This window comes from Chiloscyllium plagiosum, chromosome 6 (assembly GCF_004010195.1).
Source record: "Chiloscyllium plagiosum isolate BGI_BamShark_2017 chromosome 6, ASM401019v2, whole genome shotgun sequence".
NCBI lineage: Eukaryota > Metazoa > Chordata > Chondrichthyes > Orectolobiformes > Hemiscylliidae > Chiloscyllium > Chiloscyllium plagiosum.
The window spans coordinates 97,383,661-97,399,336 of NC_057715.1; the positions used below are offsets into that span (position 1 = coordinate 97,383,661).

At 43.4% G+C, this 15,676-nt stretch overlaps 2 protein-coding genes across 3 annotated transcripts in view; one reads left to right on the forward strand and one right to left on the reverse strand.

The window, feature by feature from the left end:
• The window catches only part of ucp2 (uncoupling protein 2), a 52,378-nt gene extending 42,229 nt beyond the window's left edge, over positions 1 to 10,149 (reverse strand). Inside the window, exon 1 of the mRNA XM_043692206.1 lies at positions 10,066 to 10,149. The gene's annotated coding sequence lies outside the window, so the exon portion shown is untranslated. The remainder of the gene's footprint in view (positions 1 to 10,065) is intronic.
• Positions 10,150 to 10,345: 196 nt separating this feature from the next.
• The window catches only part of LOC122550856 (mitochondrial uncoupling protein 2-like), a 20,869-nt gene continuing 15,538 nt past the window's right edge, over positions 10,346 to 15,676 (forward strand). Inside the window, exons 1-2 of one of the 2 annotated variants that reach the window (XM_043692203.1) lie at positions 10,346 to 10,442; positions 14,273 to 14,470. In XM_043692203.1, coding sequence (XP_043548138.1) covers positions 14,345 to 14,470 — 126 coding nt within the window. In that variant the 5' untranslated portion in view covers positions 10,346 to 10,442; positions 14,273 to 14,344. The remainder of the gene's footprint in view (positions 10,443 to 14,272; positions 14,471 to 15,676) is intronic. The other variant, XM_043692204.1, reaches the window with a different exon arrangement.

Here is a 15,676-nt window from a genome sequence, read left to right on the forward strand (position 1 = left end):
GAAAAACAGTTGGGCAGACAAAGGATTGTGTAAAGGTCAGTCTGGGAGAATAAATAATAATCACAAAAAGAAAAGAACAAAGAAAGTTTGCAACCCAGGTACAGGCCCTTCAGCCCTCCAAGCCTGTGCCGATCCAAAGCTACTGTCTAAACCTGTTGCCCAATTCCTAAGCATCTGTATCCCTCTGCTCCCCACCTACTCATGCACTGGTCCAAATGCACCTTAAATGAATCTACTGTGCCTGCCTCTACTACCTCTGCTGGCAAGGCGTTCCAGGCATCTACCACCCTCTGTGTAAAGTACCCTCCGCATGTATCCCCCTTAGACTTTTCTCCTCTCACCTTGAACACGTGGCCTCTCATTATTGAATCCGTCACCCTAGAAAACAGCTTATCTCTATCTACTCTGTCTGTACCCTTCATGATTTTGTAGACCTCAATCAGGCACCACACCACCACCACCCCTCATCTCCTTTTTTCTCATGAAAACAATCCTAACCAACTCAACCTCTCTTCAGAGCTAGCACCTTCCAACATCCTTGTAAACCTTCTCTGCAACCTCTCCAAAACATCTACATCTTTTTGGTAGTGTGGTGACCAGAACTGTACACAGTATTTTAAATGCAGCTGAACCAAAGTCTTGTACAATTTTAACATGACCTGCCACCTCTTATACTCAATCCGATAAAGGCAAGCAGACCATATGCCTTCTTGACCACTACCCCCCACCTGTGTAATCACCTTCAGGGTACAATGGACCTGAACCCTTAGATCTCTCTGCTCATCAACCTTTCCCAAGGCTCTTCTGTTTACAGTATAGTTCGTTCTAGAATTAGACCTTCCAAAGTGCATGACCTCACATCTGCCTGGATTGAACTCCATCTGCCACTTCTCCGCCCAACTCTCCAGTCTATCTATATTCTCCTGTATTCTTTGACTGTCCCCATGCTTTCTGCTACTCCACCAATCGTAGTGTCACCTGCAAACTTACTGATCAAACCACCAATGCCCTCTTCCAGATCATTTATGTATATCTCAAACAACAGTGGCCCCAGCACTGATCCCTGGGGAATACCACTGGTCACCTTTCTCCATTTTGAGAGACTCCCCTCAACTACTTCTCTGTCTCCTGGTGCTCAACCAGTTATTTATCCACCTAGCTAGAGCATCCTGCTTCACTTTCTCCATTAGTCTACAATGGGGAACCTTATCAAACACCTTACTAAAGCCCATGTATATGACATCTATAGTCCTTCCTTCATCTATCAACTTGGTCACTTCCTCAAAGAACTCTATTAAGTTGGTAAGGCACAATCTCCCCCCACCCCCCCAACAACAAACCATGTTGCCTAATCACTGATAAGCCCATTCTCTAAATATAAATAGAATCTATCCCTCAGTACCTTCTCTAGCAACTTTCCCACTCACGTCAGGCTTACTGGTCTGTAGTTACCTGGAATATCCCTATCACCCTTCTTGAACAGGGGGACAACATTAGCAACTGCCCAGTCCTTCAGCACCTCAGTTTAAGATTTAAGGTTGCTACAAAGACATCTGTCAGGGCCCCAGCTATTTCCTCTCTCACCTCCCTTAGCAACCTGGGATAGATCCCATCCAGTCTTGGGGATTTGTCCATCTTAATATCCTTTAGTCTACCCAACACATCCTCCCTCCTCATGTCAAGGTGATCCAGAGTAACAAACTTCTATCTCTAATCTCAACATTCATCATGTCCCTCACCTCAGTGAATACTGATGCAAAGTAATCATTGAGAATCTCACCTATTTTCTCAGGTTCGACACACAACCTTCTTTCCTTATCCTTTAGTGGACTAACCCTTTCTCTATTTATTTTCGTTTCTTATATATGAATACAAAGCCTTGGGAAACTCCTTAATTCTGCTTGCTAAAGTTATTTCATGACCCATTTTAGCCTGCTTGATTCCTCATTTAAGATTAGTCCTACTGTCCTGATATTACTCCAAAACCTGTTCTGTTCTTAGCTGCCTGAACCTTATGTACACTTCCCTTTTCCTCTTGGCGAGTCACATGATTTCTCCGGTCATCCACAGTTCATGAATCTTGCCTTTCCTTCCCCTTGTTTTCAAAGGGACATGCCTATCCTACATTATCTTTGAAAGCCTCCCGCATATCAAATGTGGACTTCCCTTCAAATACCTGCCACCAATCCACATTTCCCAGTCCTGCCACATTTTGACACAATTGACCTTGGCCCAGTTTAGTACGCTTCCCTCAGGACCACTCATCTTGGTCTATGACATTCTAAAACTTTTAGAATTGTGGTCACTATCTCCAAAGAAATCCCCCATTGCAACTTCTACCCCAATACCAGGTCCAATATGACCCCTTCCCTAGTTGGACTATTGACATACTGCTCTAGAACACTTTCCTGGATGCTCCTTACAAATTCTGCCCCATCCAGACCTCTGACACTAAGTGTATCCAGCCAATATTGGGAAAGTTAATCTCCCATCACCACCACCCTGTTGCCTCTACATAGAGATCATCAGCACAGAGATATACAGCACAGAAACAAACCCTTTGGTCCAATTTGCCCATGCCGACCAGACATCCCAACCCAATCTAGTCCCATCTGCCAGCACTTGGCTCATATCCTTCCAAACCCTTCCTACTCATATACCCATCCAGATGCCTTTTAAATGTTGCACTTTTACTAGTCTCTGCCACTTCCTCTGGCAGCTCATTCCATGTGTGACAAAGTTGTCCCTTAAGTCTCTTTTATATCTTTCCCCTCTCACCCTAAACCTATGCCCTCTAGTTCTGGACTCCCCAATCCCAGGGAAAAGACTTGGCTTATTTATCCTATCCATGCCCCTCATGATTTTATAAACCTCTAGAAGGTCACCCCTCAGCCTCTGATGCTCCAGCTCCTCAGCCCTAGCCTACTCAACTCTCCCTATAGCTCAAATCCTCCAACCTTGGCAACATCCTTTCTGAACCCTTTCAAGTTTCACAACATCCTTCCAATAAGAAGGAAACCAGAATTGCACGCAATGTTCCAACGCTGGCTTAAACAGTGTCCTGTATAGCTGCAACATAACCTCTCAACTCTTGTACTCAATACTCTGACCAATAAAGGAAAGCATACTAAACACCTTCTTCACTATCCTATCTACCTGCAACTCCACTATCAAGGAGCTATGAGCCAAGGTCTCTGTTCAGCAGCACTCCCAAGGACCTTACCATTAAGTGTACAAGTCTTGCTAAGATTTGTTTTCCCAAAATGCAGCACCTCGCATTTATCTGAATTAAACTCCATCTGCCACTTCTCAGCCCAATGGCCCATCTGGTCCAGATCCTGTTGTAATCTAAGGTAACCTTCTTCGCTGTCCACTACACCTCCAATTTTGGTGTCATCTGCAAACTTACTAACTGTACCTCTTATGCTCATATCCAAATCATTTACGTAAATAACAAAACGCAGAGGTCCCAGCACCGATCCTTTTGGCACTCCACTGGTCACAGGCCTCCGGTTTGAAAAACAACTCTCCACAACCACCCTCTGGCTTCCACCTTTGAGCCAGTTCTGTATCCAAGTGGCTAGTTCTCCCTGTATTCCATGAGATATAACCTTGCTCACCAGTCTCCCATGGGGAGCCTTGTTGAATGCCTTACTGAAGTCCATATAGATCACGAATGAGGCTGGAAGCCTCAGGGGTGGAGAGATAAATGGAAGGGGGTGGGGCTGGGGAGAAGGTAGCTGAGAGTGTAATAGATGGATGGAGGTTGGGGTAATGGTGATAGGTCAGAGAGGAGGGTGGAGTGGATAGGTGGGAAGGAAGATGGACACGTGGGGCAGGTCATGATGGCGGTGCTGAGCTGGCAGGTTGGAACTGGGCTAAGATGGGGGAGGTGACGTGGATATGAGGAAACTGGTGAAGTCCACATTGATGCCCAGGGGTTGAAGTGTTCTTCCTCCAGGCATCATCCACCGACATTTCTGCCACTTACAAAATGGACCCCACCACCAGAGATATATTTCCCTCCCCACCCCTGTCCACCTTCCACAAAGACCGTTACCTCTGTGACTACCTGGTCAGGTCCACACCCCCAACAATCCACCCTCCCCTACTGGCACCTTTCCCTGCCAACGCAGGAATTGCAAAACCTGTGCCCAAACCTTCTCCCTCACCTCTGTCCAAGGCTCCATTGGAGCCTCCTACATCCATCAAAGTTTCATCTGCACATCCACAAATGTCATTTATTGTATCCATTGCTTCCGATGTGGTCTCCTCTACATTGGGCAGACTGGAGCCTTCTCGCAGAGCGCTTTAGAGAACATCTCTGGGACACCCGCACCAATCAACCCCACCAGCCCACGGCTGAACATTTCAACTCTCCCTCACACTCTGCCAAGGACATACAAGCCTCCTCCCTCACCACCTGATACCTGGAGGAAGAACAACTTATCTTACGCCTCGGGACACTTCAACCCCAGGGCATCAATGTGGACTTCACCAGTTTCCTCATTTCCCCTCCTACATCTTACCCCAGTTCCAACCTGCCAGCTCAGCACCGCCCTCGTGACCTGTCCTATTTGTCAATCTTCCTTTCCACCCATCATCTTTACTCCCACCTCCATCCATCTATCGCACACTCAGCTACATTCTCCCCAGTCCCACCCCTCTCCTATTTATCTCCCCACCCCTGATACTCCTAGCCTTATTCCTGCTCCTTGGATGCTGCCTGATCTCCTGTGCTTTTCCAGCAACTCACAACTCTGATCTTCAGCATCTGCAGACCTCACTGTCTCCATGTAGATCACATCTACTGCTCTGCCTTCATTAATCCTCTTTGTTACTTCTTCATCTTTCCATAATCTGTTTAGCTATTTGTTCTTCTACCTCACGTTCACTGTTGGGAGGCCTGTAATACAGCCCCCACAATGTAACCGCACCCTTCTTATTTCTCAGCTCTACCCATAATACCTCACTGCTCAAGCCCTCCAGAGTATCTTCCTTTAGCACAGCCATGATATCACCCCTGACCAGCAATGCAACTCCTCCCCCCCTTTTACTTCCCTCCCTGTCCTGTCTGAAGCATCTATATCCTGGAACATTTAGTTGTCAAATCATGCCCTTTCTTCAACTAAGTCTGTGATCACAATAACATCATTCTCCCAGGCACTAATCCAAGCCCTAAGTTCATCTGCTTTACCCTCTATACTCCTTGCATTAAAGCATATGCACTTCAGACCACCAGTTCCTTTGCGTTCATCTGGTCTCTGCCTACTCTTCTCCTTGGTAATGCGAACTTCACGATCCTATTCCTCTACTAGTCTTCTCTTCTGGTTCATCTACCTATCCTTTCATTTCTACCCTGATTAGCATGTGGCACTGGTAGCAATCCTGAGATCACTACCTTTGACGTCCTCCTCTTAAACTTCTCTCCTAGCTCCCTGAATTCTGCTTTCAGGACCTCATCTCATTTTTTTACTTATATCGTTGGTATTTATATGCACCAAGACAACTGGCTGTTCACCCTCTCCTTTTAGAATGCTTTGCAGCCAAACAGTGACATCCCTGACCCGAGCACCTGGGAGGCAACATACCATCCGGGAGTCCCGTTTTTGGCCACAGATCCGCCTATCTGCTCCCCTCACAATAGAATCCCCTATGACGATGGCCCTTAGAGTCTTTTTTTCCGCCCTTCTGAACAGCAGTGCCCGCCATGGTAACTGCTGCCCTCCCCTGGTGAGCCATCTCCTCGAACAGTATCCAAAACTGTATACAACGTTTAGAGGGGGAGATAATTGCAAAGGACACTTGTACTTCCTTTCTATTCTCTCTGTGCATTTTGGTCACCCATTCACTGTCTCCCTCAGCAATTCTAACCTGCGGTGTGACCAATTCACTAAATGTGCTATCCACCACCTACTCAGCATCGTGGATGCTCCACAGTGAGTCCATCTGCAGCTCCAGAGCCGTCATGTGGTCAAACAAGAGCTGCAGCTGGACACACTTCTTGCAAGTGTAGGAGTCAGGGAAGTCAGCCAAGTCCCTGAGCTCCCACATCAAGCAAAAGGCATATGCCATGGGTCTGAGGTCCACTGCCATTGTAAGCCTTAGCTGTAAGTTGAAACTTTATTGCTGGAACAGCACAGCAGGTCAGGCAGCATCCAGGGAACAGGAGATTCGACGTTTCGGGCACAGGCCCTTCTTCAGGAATCCTTCAGGAAACGTCGAATCTCCTGTTCCCTGGATGCTGCCTGACCTGCTGTGCTGTTCCAGCAATAAAGTTTCAACTTTGATCTCCAGCATCTGCAGACCTCACTTTCTCCTCGAAGCCTTAGCTGTAACTCAACTAACTAATTCCAAACAATGCACTTAAATATATAAAAGAAAATAACCTTACCTTACAGAGTCCTTTCCTTCTGGGTGGGTGGGGGTGGAGTGGGGGGGGGGGGGGGGAAGGAAGAAGGTACCACATGTGTAGTATCTTGGCTTTAGCCACTGCCCAAATATATACTAAGTCCTTACCTCCCCAGCAACTTCCTGGTCCCAACGTCACCTCTGCATTGTCTCCTGCTGCTCCGAGACAGGAAAAAGGCCGCAGGCTTTGAAGATAAGTAATTATACTGTTCACTTACCTTCCCGCCAACCTCCTGGTCCCAACGTCACCTCTGCTATCTCCTGCTACTCCCAGACAGGAAAATTAGTAGCTGACAATGGGTTGTTTGTTGTAACAGCCCATGTGATGACAGAGCCTGGTGTGTGGTGTTGGGGGAAGGACAGGGGAGAAAGTACCTCAAGCCCTAAAGTTGTTGAACTCTATATTGAGTCCAGAAAACTGCAGAGTTTCCAAGTGTAAAATGAGATGCTGTTCTTCCAGCTTGCTCTGAGCTTTGTTGGCGGACTACAGCAAACAGATGTTGGCCAGGGAACACAGTGGTGTACTGAAATGGCAAACAACTGGAAGTTCAGATTCTTTTTGGCAGACAGAACACAAGTATTCTTCAAAGTGGCCACCCAGTCTGCGCTTTGTTTCTCCAATGTAGAAGAGAGCACATTGTGAGCAGTGAATGCAGAACATTAGATTGAGTGAAGGGTTGGTAAATCACTGCTTCACCTGGAAGGTGTGTTTAGGACCTTGGATGGTGATGAGAGAGTGTGAGGACTCTCGTCAAGGTAACTGTGGAAGTCAGCAGGTTTGTAGGGGATATTGGTGGCCAGCCTATTCCCAGAAATGGAAACAGATGTCGAGGAAAGGGAGGAATTAGAGATGGACCAGATGAGGGAGGGGGGAGTAATAAAAATTGAACTTAAATCATAAGTGAAAACTGTATGAGTCTCAAAATAATCATGGACTTAGCAAATAATGTAAATTCATTTGTTATAAAACTACAAAAGGATGCGACATCAAATTATACATTGCGACATGAAGTGCACATTCACAACAAAATGCTGAACATCAGCCCTTGGTATTTTCCACATGCAGACATTGCACGGTCCTTAAGTATAGAAATTAAATCTTTTAGAGTCATAGAGATGTACAGCACAGAAACAGACCCTTCAGTCCAACTCGTCCAGGCAGGCCAGATATCCCAACGCAACGCAGTCCCACCTACCAGCAATTGGCCCATATCCCTCCAAACCCCTCCTAATCACATACCCATCCAGATGCCTTTTAAATGTTGCAATTGTACCAGCCTCCACCACATCCTCTGGCAGTTCATTCCATACACGTACCACCCACTGCCCCTTAGGTCTCTTTTATATCTTTCCCCTCTCACCCTAAACCTATGCCCTCTAGTTCTGGACTCCCCAATCCCAGGGTAAAGACTTTGCCTATTTATCCTATCCATGCCCCTCATGATTTTATAAATCTCTATAAGGTCACCCCTCAGCCTCTGACACTACAGGGAAAACTGCCCTAGCCTATTCAACTCTCCCTATAGCTCAAATCCTCCAACCCTGGCAACATCCTTATAAATCTTTTCTGAACCCTTTCAAGTTTCACAACATCTTTCCAATAAAGAGACCAGAGTTGCATGCAATATTCCAACAATGGCCTAACCAATGTCCTGTACAGCCGCAACATGACCTCCCAATTCCTGTACTCAATACTCTGACCAATAAAGGAAATGCCTTCTTCACTATCCTATCTAACTGCGAATCCACTTTCAAGGAGCTATGAGCCTTACAGAAGTTCAGATTATATAGTCTACAAAAGAAGTGGACAATTTTTTAAAAAGCCATGGCATTACTGAAGATATACAGGATTTCCCTATCAACATGAAGTAAAACCGAAATGGTGCTCAGGTCAATGCCTTTTAAATCAATGTCTCTCTCCCTGGATATTGTCTAACCTTTTCTAACATCAGCAGCATTTTGATTTTGAAGTAAGTGTCTCTTATTAGTTGTATTTCTTTCTATGCTAAGCAAAAGGAAGAGTAAAACATATAAGCTAAATGACATTCTGCACATCCATTCCAAATACCAATTTCCCTATTTATTGCAAAGAGTCTCAGTTATACTAGCAGATACTGGGTGCTCCTTCTCTGTAGCGGAGTGCAGTCAAGACAACAGGAAAGACATGGGCTGACAGAATGATTACACCCAGCAGCATTCAGCTTGGACCAGAAGATGGCTAACTTGTCCAACCCAAAAACAGGCCCACAACATGATATCTTTGAGGAGAAAGTGAGGACTGCAGATGCTGGAGATCAAAGCTGAAAATGTGTTGCTAGAAAAGCACAGCAGGTCAGGCAGCATCCAAGGAACAGGAGAAACAAATTCCTGAAGAAGAGCTCATGCCCGAAACGTCAATTCCCTGTTCCTTGGATGCTGCCTGACCTGCTGTGCTTTTCCAGCAACACATTTTCAGCCACAATATGATATCCCAATTTTTGGATTCCTGTCCCTGATCGGACTACTTCAAACCAGAGATCAGGAGTGGGGACTGAAGTGAAACCAAAACAATTGAGAAGCAATCCCCAAACAGCCAAAGGAGGATTGCAACCACTCAGTGTGAACACAAACACACTAATTCATTCTGGTGTTCTTCCTTGAATAAGAATGGCGTTAGGCAGATAATTAGCCACAGTCTATTAAGGATCATGATGGGCATCTCTCTCTATTAGTTATGGATAATTTTTAATCAGCCTGTTTTGGGTTTTTTGTGCACTTCTGGAGTAGATGGGACTTGAACCCAGGCCTCCTGGCACAAAGACAGGGGCACTACCACTTCTTAGGTGAAGTCATAAGTCCATTTTATATCAGGCTACACCAGACATGGGATTAACAAGGAGGTAGACTCCGTGACAGTTGATACAGGAATTCAATCGGAGATACTACCATTCTTCATCACGCTCCAATCATCTATAATAACCAGCTATAAACAATTGACATCGCCTTAAATTGGATTATGTTTATCTTTTTGTAAAAAGTAGACCTGTTTGCAGACAAGTCTGTCGATTTCAGCATCTGAATGGTCCGAGGGAGTTTGCACATAGCTGGGCCCGGCGCTCTTTAACCACAGGCTAGTAATGTCACAAGGCTCTTAACAAAAATGATGAGTAAAATTAGCATATTGTTGGAAGTAGAAATTGTTTCAAGCCTTTGTTTATCAACCCGATCTCAACCGCAAGAACCTAATTAAATTAAATTAATTTAAAAATAATTCTGCAAATTGAAAATATATACGTTTCAAAATCCAAATAATTATAAATTTGAAAACATACCCTAGCTTTTGTGTATGTATTTAAAATTTGGTTCATTCTACCCGTGTTAATATTACCTTACAATGAATCATGCAAACGAGAACATTATAGTATCGACAATATCCAATTAATATCAGAACATGTCACTTAGCTATCCATTTAAATTGTGGATGTGCAAACCAAACTGGATTGGTATCGTGAGTGCAAATTAATTAATCTATAATTGGATGGATGTCTGGAGTTAAATATGCTAAACAATAACTATTTGCCTCTTCTCCATCCACGCCCTCTCCAGGTATGTCTTACTTTAAAAACCCGAGGAACCATTCTACCGGAACCGAAACCTATCCAACAGGTCACAAACCTGAACTATTCAAACAGATATGTTCAGGAACAAGCAGCAAACCCAGTCTGGAGTAGAAAAAAAACCCAAGTTGATCTCCTCAGATCGGACTACGATCCAATTTGATCAGGTTCTGGTACTAATGGGACCAATAGGGCAGTAGGAGACAAGTCTTCACTCGTGAGCAATAGATTGAAGTTACAAACTCTACACCCGTCTTTAACAGGCTCACACTCAATCGATGCCCCTCCCCGTCAAGATGCATAAATAGATATCGAGGCAGCCTGTTTACTAGCGTGTAGGGTAAGAACTTGAAGGAATGCTTAATCGTTTTGGAGTCATTTCTTTTAAGCGTTAGGGTCTACTATCTCACTTGTCAGTGATCTCGACATTGTTAGGTAAGAAAATTCTCATTTTATGGATTAACTATCTTGGTACTACTTCATTAATTTAAACAGTTAAACATAAATAGCCCCTAAACCTGCTAAATCTTAACTGATTATTTAATTGTAGATATGGCTATGATAAAGCAGTGATTAAGGCTGGCCAATTGACTATACGTCCCTTCAGTACAATACTTTTTCCTCCTTTCTTGCCTATTTTTTTTTTAAAGTCTTCAGCAACATTCTTACATTTGGCATATCCTGTCTTTAGATATTTTTAATGAACCTGTTCAGTCATGACTCTCTTTTGGGCAAATGGGACTTGATCCCAGCTCTCCTGGCTTAGATGTAAGGATGCTGCCACTTCACTGCAAGCCCCTTCAAAATCCATATCTTTACCCTGTTAGCAAACGATAAAACTTGTTGCCATGCTAAGGATTAGTGAACACTTGCAATCATGGTCCTGGCTTTGGACATGGAAACCAGCTAATGTTTAGACTTGCCAAAGGCAATGTGCACAATACTTTTTAGAAATCAGGTTTTTAAAAATTTAATGAGGTGTTCACTGTAGTCTTTTTTTTTCTTGAGTAACAAGAAACTCCTCCCTATTAACTGAAAACACTCTGAAAATTTTGGATTGGGAATATTCATTTATGTACAGGACCCTCTGAGAGGGTCTGAATAAGTGAAGAACCTAGATTATTGCCAACAAAACAAAATGTTAAAGACTGAAGCAACAGAAAAAAAATTGCTGGAACAACACCACTGGTCTGGCAGCATCTAATAGAGAGAAAGTAGAGTTAATGTTTTGAGTGCACTGACCCTTCTTTCAGAATCTTCTCCACCAATGCAGCCAGATCTGTTGAGCTTCTCTGGTAGTTCTGCTCCTGTGCACTAGAGTCAACAATCTTAGTTTATTGGCAAAATACTTTTTCTTGAACCACTGTTTTGTATTGACTGTATGTCCACATTCATACTAAGAAGCTCTAGATGTTAGAACACAGGCAGACAGATGACCCAGGTCAGCCTTTCTACCTCTGCCTTTGCATTACAGTGAAGTTAAAACCTTCAAAGATCCTCAAAATTGATCCCCAATGGTTGTTAGCCAGACTTCTTAAATAACCAATTCCAGACACTGATTTGTATACATTGCTAAGTCTCTTTTAGCAATACAATAAGTACAGCAAACATTTTAAAAATCTAATGGATCTATGCTATCAACCCAAAAACCTATTGCTTTTAGCTCCATTCATGCAAAAGATAGATCGACACTGAGGGGATAAAAGAAAATAACTAAATGGCCAGATGGGGTTACGTGTTGGCTCTGTGATTAGCACTGTTGCCTCATATTGCCAGGGACTCAGATTTGATTCCACCCTCAGGTGACTATGTGCAAATTCCATAGACCTCCCTCTGTCTGTGTGGGGACACTCCAGGAGTCTTGGTGAGATGCTCTTTAAAGGGTCAGTGTGAACTTGATAGACTGGCCTGCTCCCACACTGCAGGGATTCTGACATTTTCATGACCTGGTGCTCCACAGGCCTAGATGTTTTTTTTTCTCTAAAGGTATCAATCTTGGGTCTCTGTTGTAATTTACTCCTATAAAGGTAGTAATAGTTAAACTTTAATTTTCTATTCTGAGCTTCCAAGAGCTGCTCGTGGGAGGTTAGGCAAGGAATTTTCACATCTACCTGCTGAAGCACCAACAGCCAGAAAACAGTTTAAACTCTAGCCCCTTCCTGATGGATTGAATGCCTCCTACATAAGGTTCCAGTTACCATTCAACATTTGCCACTTGCTTGAGCATAAGGCCTTCCAGACTTGCTAGAACCACTTCCCATTTACTGACTTGGTTAATAGCCAACTTCTGCTTTCTGTTTTGTAAACATCATGTTCTTTGCTGATGAAGCATCTTTTTGATGCCATTAACTTCTAGGCCTCGCCTCCAAAATAAACAAAAGATTGCTTTGTCTGTGTTTTTTTTAAACACTAGTTGTTATCCACCTGCTCAAAACATTATCCTTAGCTCAAGTTTTCAGTTCACCGCTCCAAACCAAAATTGATAAAGGAATAAAATGAAAAACTAGCATGGGTCCTAACACTGTTTTTCCAAATCTGGATAATGTATGGCTTGGGGAGAAACGTGCATCTATTCCCTTTACCCTTGTAGAACCTACATAATGAGTTTGGGTGGTGCTGTTGGATAGAGCTAGTTTGAGTTTCTGATGTATATTTTATACTTGAACTCCCTCTACCACATGCTCTGTAAATGTTTAAGTCACTGCTTTATCCCTGATGGTGTCAAGCTACTTGCAGTGTTGAAGTTTAAATTTTCCAGGCAAGTGGCAAGTATTCCATCACGCTCCTGATTTTACCTCTTTGTAGATGGTGGATGGGTTTTGGAGAGTCCAGGTTGAATCAGTGTCACTCCTGACTAAATTTCCAGGTCTTGATCCATTCTTGTATTTATGGTAACCATCTTGGAGGATTGGAAGGCAGCCAAATTAACACCTTTCTTCCAAACGAGGAGACAGAAAATAGATAACAACTATCATTAGGAAAATATTAGTTTATTATAAAGGATCTAATAGTGAAGCATTTGGAATTGTATAACACTTTTTTTTTCAAGCAGAGACAGTATGGCTTCATGAAGAGAGGTAATGCCTGACAAATTTACCAGAATTTTTAGAAGCTAACAAGCAGGATAGTTGAAGGGAAACCAGTGGATGCGATATGTTAACATTTTCAAAAGGCTTTTGATAAGTTACTTTACATAAATCTAAGATAATACATGCTAACTCCACACAGTCACTCAGGCTGGAATTGAACCTGGGTCCCTGGTGCTGAGGTAGCAGTACTAACCACTGGGCCACCCCATTGTAGTGAACAGTATTGAATGGCAGTGCAGGCTGAAAAGATCAAATGGTCTACTCCTGCTCCTAATTTCTGTAACAACTAGGTAGTCTTCCAAAAACCCTACAAGGTACTAGTTTGATTGCATTTAGAAAAGAGTGATCCCCTTATCAGATGACTAGTGTATTGGCATTGGAGGCAGAATACAGAAAATTCACTAGTTGATCCTAGGTATGGAAGGATTCTCTTCTGAGAGATTTGAGTAGGTTAGGTCTGTCTCATTGAAGTTTTGGAGAATGGGAGGTGGGGGTCTTGGCAAGATGTTGAGAAATTATTCTAGTTTATGGAAGAATCTAGATACATAAGGGCATATGACTACAGGATTGTCCATTTGGGACACTAAGGAATGTCTTCTGTGGGTAGTGTATCTCTGGAATTCTTTGCCAAAGTGGAAGATAGAAGCTGGGTCATTTAAGTATGTTCAAGGCTGAGATAGACTGACTTTTTTTTTAATCCATATAGGAATATGGCAGGATAGTGGGGTTGAGGATTATCCTATCAACCACCATATCAATAACTGGCAGAACAGACTTGAGTTGGTGGGCCAACTTCAGTTATTACTTGCTGTATGCTGGTCCAGTTACACTTCTGGTCCTAGTCAATGATGAATGCCAGGTGTGTTGAAGTCTCCTCCCAAATTGAACTGGATACTTTTGTCCTCTCTGGCGATCATGCAACTTCAGGTGGAATGGGGAAATGCACGTATTGTGTGTATGGTGTGGATTCTGTTGTCTGCAATTTCCTAAATTGGGTTTTCCATTTTCATTTTCCTAAGGAAAACAACTTTAAGTCACTGAATCACTTTTTAAATTAATGTTTCTCACCACCTGAGAATAAGCTGCAAATATTACTTGAATGTGCTCTGGTTTTTTGCTATCCTTGCAAAAAGCAAAACCGAGGGATTTGTTGCTGTCAATATTGCTTTCTTGTAGGCTTGCTTGGTGAACAGTGGATGTACAAGAGTTTTAATTTCCCAGGCATCTGCATGAAGGCTGCACTTGAACATGGTTGGATTAAAACCGACAGATGTGCCTCCAACAAATGGCGTAAAGATTCTTGGTGCTGGTGCAGCAGCTTGTGTGGCTGATCTTGTTACATTCCCTCTTGATACCACCAAAGTCAGGTTGCAGGTAAAGTTAATGTTTGACAATGTTGATACCTATATCTCTTGTAAAGCTTTTCTTTTTATTGTTATTACTTCATTACCACAATCTTCTACTATACAAGACTATAACAGTGGGTTCTCCCAAAATGGAGAAAAGCATTAATGTGAAATCAAAACTCCTATTGAATCAATTACCTGTGTTTCTGTCAGTGAGTCAGACTCACTGCTAACCTGAGAGAAATCTGGTAAAGTCGAATTAGTGTGGATGCTGGAACTCTGAAATAAAAGCACAAATGCTAGAGAAACTCTGCAGGTCTGGCAGAATCTATGGAGAACAAAACAGTTAATGTGCTGAGTCTGGTATGACTTTTTCAGAACACCAGTGATCTGTATTAACTCCTTTTTTTTTCTCCTAATCCCCCACCCAATCCCAGTCTAGGTTGCATTGAATTTGACCCAAAAACACAGATTGCAAGAATCTAACAACAGGGATGTTAACAAGCCAGTACTCTTTTAGTATCTTTCTACAGCAGACAAGGAAATAGTATATTAACATTTTGTCCCCTTAGCTGGACGTGGAGAGCAAGCTGAGAAAGTGAGTCATAATCATAGAGATGTACAGCATGGAAACAGACCCTTCGGTCCAACCCGTCCATGCCGACCAGATATCCCAACCCAATCTAGTCCCACCTGCCAGCACCGGCCCATATCCCTCCAAACCCTTCCTATTCCTAAACCCATCCAAATGCCACTTAAATGTTGCAATTGTACCAGCCTCCACCACATGCTCTGGCAACTCATTCCATACATGTACCACCCTCTGCATGAAAAGGTTGCCCCTTAGGTCTCTTTCATATCTTTCCCCTTTCACGCTAAACCTATGCCTTCTAGTTCTGGACTCCTCGACCGCAGGGAAAAGACTTTGCCTATTTATCCTATTCATGCCCCTCATAATTTTGTAAACCTCTATAAGGTCACCCCTCAGCCTCCGATGCTCCAGGGAAAACAGCTCCAGCCTGTTCAACTCTCCCTGTAGCTCAGATCCTCCAACCCTGGCAACATCCTTGTAAATCTTTTCTGAACCCTTTCAAGTTTCACAACATCTTTCCGATAGGAAGGAGACCAGAATTGCACGCAATATTCCAACAGTGGCCTAACCAATGTCCTGTACAGCCGCAACATGACCTCCCAACTCCTGTACTCAATACTCTGACCAATAAAGGAAAGCATG